At 33.3% G+C, this 14,033-nt stretch overlaps 1 protein-coding gene across 1 annotated transcript in view; it reads right to left on the bottom strand.

The window, feature by feature from the left end:
• The window catches only part of CNTN5 (contactin 5), a gene marked incomplete at its 5' end in the record, with an annotated part of 603,858 nt that overhangs the window by 293,992 nt on the left and 295,833 nt on the right, over positions 1-14,033 (bottom strand). The window contains 3 exons of the mRNA XM_008688424.2: positions 7,474-7,624; positions 9,812-9,941; positions 11,967-12,103. Coding sequence (XP_008686646.2) covers positions 7,474-7,624; positions 9,812-9,941; positions 11,967-12,103 — 418 coding nt within the window. The remainder of the gene's footprint in view (positions 1-7,473; positions 7,625-9,811; positions 9,942-11,966; positions 12,104-14,033) is intronic.

The raw sequence follows: 14,033 nt of genomic DNA on the forward strand, positions 1-14,033 counted from the left end.
AAAGAAAGAAAGAAAGAAAGAAAGAAAGAAAGAAAGAAAGAAAGAAAAAGAGAAATCCAGGGTATAATGGGTTAACCATATACTTATTTGTTTGAAAATCTAATTTTCTGTTGAGTGAAGGTTTGTTCAATTGGTCTGTTGATTGAAAGGATGTTAGAATGAGAGAAGGATCTATTCAAATGCAATTAAAACTGAATCTCTAGGGCAAATTACATCAATTCTCCTATAACAAACCTCTAAAAGACTAGGCCAAGCAGTTTGAATTGTTTTCAAAACCAAGCAGTTTCTCTCTTTGAGATGGAAAAAATGTAGCAGGATGGCTTAGTATTTTTATCTCCATACGTTCAGATCAAAATTAAACTACTTGAATTATATGATTAGAAATATATGTGATTTTATCTTAAAAAAGTTTCTTCTACAAATTTCCAGTGTTTACCTTAACTTTCCTTACTGATTAGCCCAGCATACAAATAATTATATACAATTTATATTGTACATACAACCGTATATGTACAATTATATATAATAATTATATATAATTTGTAAAATACAGAAAAGCACAAAATTAAAATTATATGTAATCCATTTCTTAGAAATAACCTATCAACAATTTATAATATATTTATAGTCTCTGTGCTTTATACTCTCTTGTGCTCCCATGTTTGCAGGCCTGGTTTTATCTGCTAGAAATGTTCTTGGTTTTCCTTATCTCCTTTTGGTATTTCTGTCAGTGCCCCAAAGTCTCTTCCTCAGACACTAATCATGATACCAGTCAGCTGAACAAATCCATGTCAAATGTTCAGAGGTTGCTAGGGCAATAACGCAACTCAACTAGACTAAGTCAAAATGTTGCTTCCCATCCTTTCACATCTTATGTAGAGATAATGTGACTACTGGAAAACTGGAAACAGTGTGTTTTTCTTCTTTGGCTAGAAGCAGTACATAGAATTACATGATTTCCTGAATCCATTGATTTCAATATGCTCCATCTATATTCAATATTCTTCATGTATATCACTGTTTATTGACATCATTGTTTATTTATGATTCACTTAAATCCTAGGGTTTATGCCTTCACTCATCCTATCGCTGGATTCATAATCTCCAAATTTATTTTGAATTTAATGTTGATAGGGTGGAATAGGGAGAATAATATTTTGCCACCTTAAAGAATGGCTTCCATGTAATACAGGTTTTCAAGCCAAGCTTTGTAGTGAGGCTCAATTACTGAACATAGTAGATATGGAAATAAAGTATAGGTTAATGAAAGATTCTCTGTACTAGCTCTTATATTGATTTTCTGGGTTTCAGAGGTCTAGGCTTGAACAAGCTATTGATCATTTCTTAATTGAGCCCATTTTTACCTGAAGCAGTGATTCCTCTTAGAGGCCAAGAGTTTGCTTGTCTATATTCATAATTTCTAATGCTGCAATGACTGCATTTTTTCTCCTTTTGTGTTTTTACTAGCATTTTAAAGGAAAGGTGGTGAAGGTTAATCAGGCAGAGCCTTCTGCCATTAGTTTTCATTGAAACAGGGAAGTCAGCATCCTAACTCCATCACAATGAATGTGAGGTCATTTTCTTCTTTCCTATCATCTCCTTAAACTTGGTGGAGCTATGGAACAAGAAGTCACCATTCCTGAGTGTTAACACATTGTATAGTGTAAGCAGTTCATAGATATTAAATCTTATGAGGTCAGTTAACAGCCTTCTCTTTCTTTAGATAAATAATGTCATTTTGATCATTTTATTTCCTTTGAAAGCATAGATTTGAATTTACAAAGGAAATGAGGTGATATATTCTTGATATATAAATGCTCATATTCTCTCATTATACAATTTCTTAGACACCAAACAAACAAACAAAACAAAACAAGATACCTAGGGCCTACATTGTTTTATGTTCTTAATATGTAAAAGACATTGTCACAGAGGAAACAACAAAACAGCTTGTTCATTAGCAAGCACAGCATGTAGGTGGAAACAAGGGACAGAAACAAGACCCTAATTATCCCCATGAATTCCTCTTCTTTCTTAGAAAAAGAAGACCCTATTTCTCCCTTAGTAACAGTGGCCTTTAGGGCTTACACTACAAATATATTTTTCCATATGTCTGTGAGTCAGTATGTAAGCCTGATCATTTTTGCCTAATAAACACAACATGAATTCCCACAGAAGTCAACTAATGGGTACTTCAAGTGCAATTTTCTGTGTGTGTTAAATGAGTAAGTTGAAAATTTCACTGTTCTGAAGCTCCTTTGGTGAGCAGGGGAATATTACAAAGGACTTTGGAAAGTCCCATAAAAGGAAAATTACACCATAATACTTCCACTCCATAGGATAATTTTTATCTTTTTGGATGCAGGATTTCTTTAGCACCCATTTGAATTACAGTCCATTATCTCTATAACTGGTACCCCCTTTGCCTAGAAATGAAAACTGGCACTTAAGCCAGTTTGATATTTCAATAATCATAAATAATTTTTAAACATGTGTGGCATATTCCATGGGTTCAATAATTTATGTATATGTAGATGGAAAGGAAACAAAACAAAACAAAAAACCTGTGTCTTTACCAAAAAGTATGTATTCATTTTGGCCAAATTTGCCTATGTCCACAAAAAGAACAGGAAATTGAACATGTAATAATGAAGGCTTAATATTTGGCACTGCTGGAGTGCTTCTGGGTGATTATATTTTAACAAAGGTTAATGGCCAAGTAATGGAAATAATGAGCTGAAGTGAAAATCCAATATGAGTCTGATGAGCAGAACATTTTGAATGAAAGTATACTAGAGGAGAAAATCTCCATGGAACATTTCACATCTTAGTAATCCTGAAGCTTATTAGTTTAGTATGAAAACAGAAATGATTGATAAAGAAATCTAAAACAATGTGTGCTGGTGATCTTTAAAGTGATGGGGCAAAACCTGAAGTTTCCTTAAAAGAAAAAGGGAAAAAAAGAAAAAGAAAAAGAGTAAAAAATTCTTTAAAAGGCTTCTCTGGGGGCACCTGGGTGTCTCAGTCATTAAGTGTCTGCCTTCGGCTCAGGGCGTGATGCCAGAGTCCTGGGATCAAGCCCCACATCAGGCTCCTCCGCTGGGAGCCTGCTTCTTCCTCTCCCACTCCCCCTGCTTGTGTTCCCTCTCTCGCTGGCTGTCTCTCTCTTTGTCAAATAAATAAGTAAAATTTTTTTTTAAAAATAAAATAAAATAAAATAAAAGGCTTCTCTGTTTCCATTAACTCTCCACATATATTCACCTATTTGCACATGGCTTATAATGCTGATTATGAAACAAGTAAATGGTCAATCTGCTATCAGAAACTATCCGAGAGATACCAAACTAGGAGTAGGTAAGGCTGATGAGAATGGCCATGCTAGAATGATGAGTAGTGTAGATTTGGAGTTCTGATGGAGCAAGAATGTCAATTTAGAGACAGAGATTAATGAGAAACGTATTTATCAAATGGAGGATGTAAAAGACTCCTTTAATCCCAGATAATAACTTAAATCTTTAGAATCCATTAACTATTGGAGTGATAAAACTTTTCAGAACTATTGGTAACAGAAATATATGTCAGTATTCAAAGAATCAAAAGCTCAAATGATACCATCATCATTACCACCATCATTACCATCAGCAGCAACAGCATCAGTATCATCAAAAATAACATTAATTGAGCATTTATTACACCAGCCAGGGTATTTTACAAAATTTTTTTCAATTCTCAAAACCTAATGTGGTTACTCTTTTGAATTTTAGTTTTATAAGTAAGGAAATAAATTAATTTTATAAGTAAGGAAACCTCATAGTCTGCAAGATAAGCAAGGCAACTAAGTCTTGTTTTATACATTGGGTTATACTGTCACCCACAATGTTAAAGTGCCTCATAAATTATAAGTGGTATGGACTTATTAGCAGTTATCATCATTATCAATAATATGGTTTACTGTTTGAGCAGCCGTTCATATAGAACAATCTGTGATATTAACAAGAAATACCTACACAGAACTCAAATTCTATTATAACCTATTTTCTTATATACTTTATTTGTATCATTTAGGGACAAATGAATGAAATATTTTGTAATATATAAGTAGGCAACTTCTTTGTTAATCAGATTTCTTCTGAAAGTCATACTATATTATAGTTATTACTTATTGAATTTTAAATTTTTGGATTTGATTTATGTATTTCTTCAGTAGAACAGATAAATACAAAAAAAGGGAAAAAAAAGACAATGAAGATCCCTTTCCAAAACAAACAAAAAGAAACAAAATTTGAAAGATTCCATCAAAATTTGGCAGAAAAAGAGAAGTCAATATGTACTTGAACATTCTGTTGATAAAACAAATGATTCACTGTTAACCTTCAGTTGTTAATAACATTGCATTTATAGTTTAGAGTTAAATTGCAGTTGACCATAGGCTTTATTTTTTTTTTAATTTGAGTTTCTGACATATTTTCAAATAATTGAATGACATATTTATGCACTTAACATCTTTCACTACACTTTTATGCTATTGCTCTGGACATAATTTTATGCTTTTTAAAGTACTGTATTTTTCACATTTGAATGTTTCTTTTATAATACATTATTATTTTTGCTCCTTTCCTCCAACAAAATACTAGTCTTTATATGCCCACATAGGAAATTGCCATTTGCTGTTTCAATCTTTAATTTCAGTGAATGTGAAATAACTGTGAAAATTGTGAATGAAGGACAAGACTAATTCATTTAACATTTTTTTCCAATTATTATAGGTTGGATGAATGGGGAACCTACTTGATGTAGATCACATGAATAGTAAATATACTTGTCTTCCAAGAAAATAAACCATGATTTGAATCTGTATTCCTAATGTGAAATATACATGACATAAACTTTTCAAACCTTCACAGTTTTCTAATAATATGTCCCTTTCCACTTAAATTTATATTCACAACTCTTATTAGGTGGTGTGCTTTATAACAGAGAGAAGTGAACTAAAATTTCTATAAGAAAATAAGGTGCCATATGTAACTGGTATTCTGTTTTAAAGAATGTATAATGTGTACATTTTAAATTTTAATTTTCAAGTTTCCATTCATTTTTTTTAGAATGCACAGTTTTTCAAATATCTACATATGTCTTCTTATACTGCTTTATGGAATTTTTTCTATTGTTATTTAAGTCTTTCTTTTTTTAAAAAGATTTTATTTATTTATTTGACAGAGAGAGAGAGACAGCCAGTGAGAGAGGGAATACATGCAGAGGGAGTGGGAGAGGAAGAAGCAGGCTCCCAGGGGAGGAGCCTGATATGGGGCTTGATCCCAGGACTCTGGGATCACGCCCTGAGCTGAAGGTAGATGCTTAACAACTGAGCCACCCAGGCACCCCTATTTAAGTCTTTCTACTGTTATTTAAATCTTAGTCTTTTAATACTTGAATGTTTAATATTTTTATATCTAAATAGATTGTATTCTTCATGAAACCTGGGACTACACAAAAAAGTAACAAATTGTACATTAGTAAAAACAATATTTTTCAAGTGTGCCTGTCGATTTTAAATATAAAAATGCTTCTGGAGTTATTAAATTAAACCAGTTTCTAAACATAAACATATAGATTCGATTTTACAAACATAAACATACAGATCAGAGTAAGCAAAATGTGGATTAAATGTGGCCCAGTCTTGTTTTTATTTGAATAAATAAAAATACAAATACTTCACATGTTAGCCTCCTTCTTGAATGGCACTTTGATCAAAAGTATTTGACATTTGGAAAATTGAGTGATCTGAGTTTGAAGCCAGTGTATTTGTCTCACTAGCCTGAAGGGATAGAAGTGAGGAGAAAAGGAATCAAGAAAACTGGAAAATTTACAAACTATTTTTCAACTTATGGAAAAAAATTAGTATGTTTATATTTGTTGTAACAGAAAATTCATAATCCTGCTCCTCTTTCAATACACTTGCCTTGACAAATGAGATGCCACCTAATTTTTAAGACTCATCATGTGATGTCTATGATACTTGCTGAGGAAAATTTTGTGGTGAACTGAAATAAACAGGACAAGGCTCACATGCCATCTACAAACAACACAGAGTAATGCATTTCAGATGTAGTGGTTTACACCAATATGACAAATACATTTTGATGATATAAAAATTTTCAGTATATTCAGATAAAATGATAATCAAACAATTTAAATTGTTTGATCTTATTATACAAAAAATTATTTTCTTCTGTTTTAATAAGGGTTGTGTCAGGTTTTTTTTTAAATTTCTATGAGCAACAATACCAAAAATAATCAATTCCACCAATAGCAATTCAACCAAATGCAATTCAACCATATGTGACATTGATCTCACAGTTTGTGATTTTTCCCTGCCCCCTGCCTCAAGTAACAAAGATAAATTCTCTTTCAAAACAAGATACCCAATATAACCCGTTTCAATCCCAGATGATCACCCTTTCTGGGCATCATACATCCTTGTGCTTGAATTAAACCAAATCAGTCTGTAAATTTAAATTAGTGTTTCTCAGATTAGAATGGGAAAGAATAAATTTCTGAAGAAAATTTTCAAATATTTCAAAATATTCCAAAATTGCCTAAAGGATTATTCACATGGACCCCTAATACTGATGTAAATTAACTTGTACTATATGATTACTTAGATCCAGACAGACATAAGTAAGACATAAACTCCTTATAGATCAAATGAAAAACAAAACTTTAAATGACGTATGCAATCTCATTTCTATATAATAGGGGATATTATTTTGTCATAGCTGAATCACCATTTGCAACACCAATATGTTAATGATTAGTAGAGGACGGGCTTTTGATCTTGGAATGCATAGTCCTATGATGATTTGATACTCTCGTAATTTTTCCCCATTTGTACTCTTATGATGTCCTTTGACTTTGCTTACCAAAAACAAATCTGTACACAATAAGTATTCCTCTGCACATTTCTCATTTGCCTATGGCAACTGAAGTAATCCTATATTATTTTGCCTCAACAGGATTGAAAAAAAAAAAAGGGCAAACCTAGACACAAATCTCATTTGAAAGTATTCTACCATAGAGTGATTATTCAAAAGATCCATCTTTATATCACTTAAAAATATTAACTTTTAAATAATGACACAACCTCTAAAAATTATTATAGATAACTTGTGAATCTCCAAATCTGCAAACTCAAAATGAAACAAAAAATAACTAGCTTAATGAATGTGTTTGCTTTCTTTATAAACTGGTGAAATTCTCTTTGGTGCTGAAACACCAAGGAGGCAAAGAAGTCTGACCATATTGAAATAGAACTTTGGGTTCTTTTCAATCACTATGTAGACAAAATCTTATTTTAATCTGTTCATGAAATATAGTTCAAATTACTGAAAACTTTTTCTTGTATATTCTGTATCATCTGCAACTTCAAAAAAGTTTGATGTTAAACGAGTTTGAATTATGAAATAGACCTCTAACCTTTTATTCTCTCTTACTGCCTTATCTCCCTTCTTCCAAGAGATGGTTGGTTTTGGAGAGCCTTGGGGTTTGCACTCTATGATGACTTCTTGGCCTTTGGTAACAATTATTGTTTTCTTCAGTTGATTCAGCGCAAAAGTGGGAGCTGAAGCTATGAAAAAGAAGATGTTAATTCTACCAGAAGCAATGGCAATAACCTCTAATGGATGATTCATCAATATTTTGCAACTCTTCTGGGATACATTTCTAATAAAATCACAGGATATCTACGTGTGTAAAAGGCACTAACTCAAAATTTAAGCCTATAATTAATTAATATCTTATTGGCTGCTCTTTCTATTAGCAGGTATGTGGGGCCCACAGACAAAGGCTGTTTCAAAAAAATGACATGATTTAATTATGATTATCAATTTTAACCGTGAAAGACTAATGAGCACCTTGAACAAAAGGCGAAGGGGCTGGCCAAGAAAGTCTATCTGGGGCTTTCTTTGGAAAAATGGGGGTTACATGTGGAGAAGGTAATTCTGTGTAATCCATTTCCTATCTGTAAGTCTTAATGCATATTTTACTTAAATATTATACAAAATTAAATGTAGTTTAAAAGACACATTTAAAAATTGAATTATTTCAATTTCAATTAAAAATTTTACTTCATTGTTTGCAATTATTCAACTAGGTCTGATCATTCATTAATAATAATATTGTTTTCACTAGATTTTTATGAAGATACTTTCAATTAAAGTTCTCCAAGTAATTCTGGTGAGTAGCTGTGGGCTGAGGATACTGGACTAAAAAGAACATGTGACACAAGACCAACACACACACACACACACACACACACACACACACACACAAATTTCTATAAGAAAATAAGGTGCCAAATGTAAAGAGAACCTGAGAGATATGTCTTAAAGTCTACTGTACCTGAGGTATTTATTTAAACCAATTTGACAACTTCATGGATATTTCATAAGTATTTTATGTCCGTTATACAACAGTATAATGCATGGCACAACAGCATTAAAAGATATGTATATAACAAGAAAGATATGTATATAATTGAGATGGGTTAAGAATTGAAAGAAAAGTGAGAGGACTTTATGTGACTGCAGGTAATGGTTTTATTTGCTTACTAGGAACAGAACTTATTAAGAGGTAATTTTGAAAAAATGTCTACTGAATGAGAAAAGTACTTATTTGAGAGTATTTCTGGGTAAACTACTAACTAGGTGAAAGTTGATCAGCTTTTTTTTTAAAGTATTTATTTATTTATTTATTTATTATTTATTATTTATTTGTTTGAGAAAGAGAAAGGGCACAAGTTGGGAAAGGGAGAGGGACAAACAGACTTTGCACTGAGTGGGGAGCTCTACAAGGGCTTGATCCCAGGACCCACAGATCATGATATGATGCTTAATCTACTGAGCCAAGCAGGTGGCCCTGAGTTAGCTTTTTAACTCAGAAATATTGAAGCGTGAGCTGACAAGAAAGTACATTCATATTTGATAGGTTAGGCTGTAGGAGATGGAAATTTCCACTCCTGTGTCTATTTTAGGTAGGTTTATTATAATGTGGAAAAATTTCAAGTGCAAACATTAATTCAGTAAGTTGATTTATAGTGTGCTACATTTAGCGGATATGTAAAGAGTAAGTTCCCAGATTCCTTAGATCTTGTGTATTTCTGTTAATATTGTGCTTTGGGAATTTGAGTGCAGAACAAATAGTGGGCTCTTGCTCGCTTTGGAAGACAGTGAATTATGATCACTTAAGTCTCTCTCTTTGTGTTACAAACTTCCCAGACCAAAGTTTGAAACTAGAAAAGTTTGAAACTAGGAAACTAGAATGTGAAAAAGTAAAATCCATTCAGGCCCAAACATGCTCAGTTTGGGAAGCCTATTCCACTGGATGGAATCTTTGGCCATAGTACTTAAATAGTGAAGTGCTAGTGTTCTATCAAGGGTGTAACTCTCTGAGACAGTGAGACTTAGCCTCAGAAAGGCCTTTCATGTAAGGATGATAATGGTTGATATCCCATGATGAGAGTGTGCTTTACCTTGGAGTGTTGTCTTTACCTTGGAGTGTTGTCTTGCTTACCATTAGGTAAGAGCTGTATGGGTAAATATTAAATGTTTCTTTTCAAGTCGTAAAATAGGTTTTTGCAATCACATCATAAAACTTCAGTATACCCTGCTTGTGTTCCCTCTCTCGCTGGCTGTCTCTATCTCTGTTGAATAAATAAATAAAATCTTTAAAAAAAAAAAAACTTCAGTATAGTAAGAATTAGAGCATGAAAAGAAACTACATATTTTTCCTGTTTATTTACTTAGAAATTGCATACCTAGAATCTTCAGTTCAGCACTCGCATAAATGGCTCCGTATTTATTTTCAGCTAAACACTGATACATTCCAGCATCCGACTGATTCACACTGTGGATCATCAATAATCCATTAACCATCTCAATCCTATTCTGTAATAAAATTAAAAAAGTAGATATAGAAAGTGAATAAATCATACAGATTTTGCAGTTATTCTCTCCTAAACCAAGGGAAAAAAGCCTCCAATGAATGAAGTTGAACATTAATTGACAATTTAGCAATACAAATTTATGTATGGTTCATTATTTTATGATAAAATGTCTTTTGTAAATTATAACTATTTCTTGGTCATAAAAGATATTATAACTGTATTTTCCTGTAGTTATTCTTTTGAGTTTTGTTTCAGTTTTGTTTTTATACTGAGCAGCTTTTTTCGGTATACTAGTTCAGCTTGTGAAGTATAGTCAGCAGATGAAGCTTTTATTTGAATTCACTTCACAGAAGAAGAAGGGGTTTACATGTGGCCTTTGGTAAAAATTGTGGCTGTAGACAAGTGTGACAAAGTTAAAAATAGCCCAAGTCAAAACAAGAATCCCTTTACAATATTAATATAGTAAGGAATTTGTCTTTTTCTCACTTCCCAACAAATTCAGAAAAAAAAAAAACTGCCTTGCAACTGGAGTCTGTATAAAATTATTGGTCAAAAAATATTAACTTCATTATCAGACAAAATTTAATACAGAAGTAAAAAAAACTGAGCATGTGCAAATTGAGGTCAAATGAGGCCAAGAGCACATTTCAAAAATGCGTTTGAAATTTAAAATGTTGTTAAACAACTAGATGTCTTGTCTACTTAATGCCAAACAAATCCTTCTTTTACTTTAGCAAGCAGTGCTTTAACTATCAACAGAGATGCCAAGTAATTTTACATAATTTTCAAAATAAACCTAGTCACTTTGCAGAAGTATTATCTGCCAGTAGAATTTACTTTTCTTGGATGCTGAAAGTAGAAAATATGACCAGTGTATTCCTTTCTCAAGGTTTATCTAGAAAATTAGAGAGAAAGAGACAATGAATCAATGTCTCAGGATTCTCATGCCTCAGTTTCTTTTATTGGCCCTATAGCTCTTTGTATTTGTGTATTTCTTTTGTGTAATTGTGTTTTGTTTGGGCCTAACTGGTTTTAGAATAATGGAATATTGCAACTGGATGGAACTGTGGGGATCATCTGATCCAATCTCTTCATTTTACAAAGGAGCAAACTGAAACCCAAAGAGGTAAATGACAGACAAGAGGCCTCTTGGTAGTGGCAGGACCTGGACAGAACCTATGTTTAGAATTTCAACTTTATATACCACCCCTCTATTTTGGCCATACATAGTGAACTATTCTCCCTTTACTTTCCTTCCTGCAAAGGCCACAACAAGAGAGTTAGCTAAAATTATTATCATTATTCTAAAATTAAATAGTAGTTGATTCCAAAAACATCCAGAAGATTTACTAAAAAGATATTTAAGTCTTTTAAATCCTATTAAGTAGGAGGTCACAGAACAAACCTGTCCAAGATACAGAAGGCTAGGATTCTATTATGGTCTCATCTCTCACATTAGATACGTGACCTTGGGCAAGTCACTTTACCCCCTGGGCCTTAACTCCACTATCTGCAAGGGGATAACAACAAGCTAGATGATATCTAATAGCCAGCTAAAAATAGCAATGACTCTATGACAATAATTGATATTTTCCTACGAATTTATAAGATTGAATAAAATTTAAAGAAACAATGTATTACTCAAAAAAGTAATGAGGTAATTAGGGACACCTGGGTGGCTCAGTAGTTAAGCGTCTGCCATTGGCTCAAGTTATGATCCCAGGGTCCTGGGATTGAGCCCTGCATCAGGCTCCCTGCTCAGCAGGAAGCCCGCTTCTCCCTCTCCCACTCCCCCTGCTGGTGTTCCCTCTCTCACTGTGTGTCTCTGTCTGTCCAATAAATAAACAAAATCTTTAAAAAAAAGTAATGAGGTAATTAAAAATTATTTTATTTTATATCTGTTATAGTTCTCATTTCAAATACATAAATAAGAAATGACTTTCCATAAGACAAAAAGAGGATAGTTTGTCCTGTGTGAAATCCTGTTAAAATTATACAAGAACAGGTTAACAGTTACCAGTAGTACCTGAGGCAAAAGGGGCATGCCATTCTTCAGCCAACGGTATGTGGGTCGGGGTTTTCCAGTAGACTTACATTCCCATCGGAGAGGGCTCCCACTGTCCAACTGAGTATCATTCAGTTTTTCCACCCAGTGTGGATAAGCTATAAGAGTTTAAGCATTAAAGAAAGGTGATTTCATTCCTCAAACACATTAGCAAATGCAAAATTCATATGGAAGTATTCCTTGCATTAAAAAGTTACCAATATTCGTAATTGTAGGTATTTGGAAGAAGTATAACATTGCATTTTACACAGAACTCAAAGTAAAAAGATATAGCAATGACAAGATTTTGACAATTTAAAACACTTTCACAAGCTAGATCAAGTATATCTTACAGTTTTACCCAGTTTACAGCAAGTGGCTACAGTATCTACAAGGTATCAGACCTTGTTCAGTAAGAAATCAGGTACTTAGAGACATCATTTTTTCCAGGTATTGGGGCAGCGTTAGCACAAACTGAAATAATACAACATGTATATTTACTGAGTAATTGCTTTGTTTCTTTATTTATGTTTTTCCTAAAAGAACCTGAATGACATAGGAAAAATAAGTTTGTAAATTCAAATTTCACTTGGTGTAAATTTTTCTATATTTACTAGCATTCTTCCAAAACTTTTTATTTTTTTATTTTTTCATTTTTTTATTATGTTATGTTAGTCACCATACAATACTTCATTAGTTTTTGATGTAGTGTTCTATGATTCATTGTTTGCATGTAACAACCAGTGCTCATTGCAATATGTACCCTCCTTAATACCCATCACCATGCTAACCCATTTCCCATCCCCCTCCCCTGTGAAACCCTCAGTTTATTTCCTGGAGTCCATAGTCTCTCATGGTTTGTCTCCCCCTCTGATTTCCTCAACTTCATTTTTCCCTTCCTTCTCCTAATGTCCCTCCATGTTAGTCTTTATGTTCCACATATGAGTGAAACCATATGATAATTGACTTTCTCTGCTTGACTTATTTCACTTAGCGTAATCCCCTCAAGTTCTATCCATGTCAGTGTAAATGGGGGGTATTCATCCTTTCTGATGGCTGAGTAATATTCCATTGTGTATATGGACCACATCTTCTTTAAACATTTGACTCTTGAAGGGCATCTTGGCTCTTTCCACAGTTTGGCTATTGTGGACATTGCTGCTATGAACATTGGGGTGCATATGGCCCTTCTTTTCACTACATCTGTATCTTTGGGGTATATACCCAATAGTGTAATTGCTGGGTCTTAAGGTAGCTCTATTTTAACTATCTGAGGAAATTACATTCTGTTTTCCAAAGTGGCTGTACCAACTTGCATTCCTACCAAGAGTGTAAGAGGGTTCCCCTTTCTCCACATCCTCTCCAACATTTATTGTTTCCTCCCTTATTAATTTTTCCATTCTAACTGGTGTAAGGTGGTATCTCAATGTGGTTTTGATTTGAATTTCTCCGATGGCTAATGATGTTGAACATTTTTTCATGTGTCTCTTAGCCATTCATATGTCTTCTTTGGAGAAGTGTCTGTTCATATCTTCTGCCCATTTTTTGACTTGATTATTTGTTTTTTTGGGTGTTGAGCTTGAGAAATTCTTTATAGATCTTGGATACCAACCCTTTATCTGATATGTCATTTGCAAATATCTTCTACCATTCCGTGGTTTGCCTCTTAGTTTTGTTGACTGTTTTCTTTGCTGTGCAGAAGCTTTTCATCTTGATAAAGCCCAAAAGTTCATTTTTGCTTTCGTTTCCCTTGCTTTTGGGGACGTGTCTTAAAAGAAGTTGCTGTGGCCGCTGTCGAAGTGGTTACTTGTAGCTTATGTTCTCCTCTAGGATTTGGATGGATTCCTGTCTCACATTGAGGTTTTTCATCCATTTAGAGTTTATCTTTGTGTATGGTGTAAGAGAATGGTTGAGTTTCATTCTTCTGTACATAGCTGTCCAATTTTCCCAGCTCCATTTATTGAAGAGACTGCCTTTTTTCCATTGGACATTCTTTCCTACTTTGTCGAAGATTAGTTGACCATAGAATTTTGACTGTCCATTTCTGGG

The sequence above is a fragment of the Ursus maritimus genome, unplaced genomic scaffold, assembly GCF_017311325.1.
Source record: "Ursus maritimus isolate PB19 unplaced genomic scaffold, ASM1731132v1 scaffold_16, whole genome shotgun sequence".
NCBI classification, from domain to species: domain Eukaryota; kingdom Metazoa; phylum Chordata; class Mammalia; order Carnivora; family Ursidae; genus Ursus; species Ursus maritimus.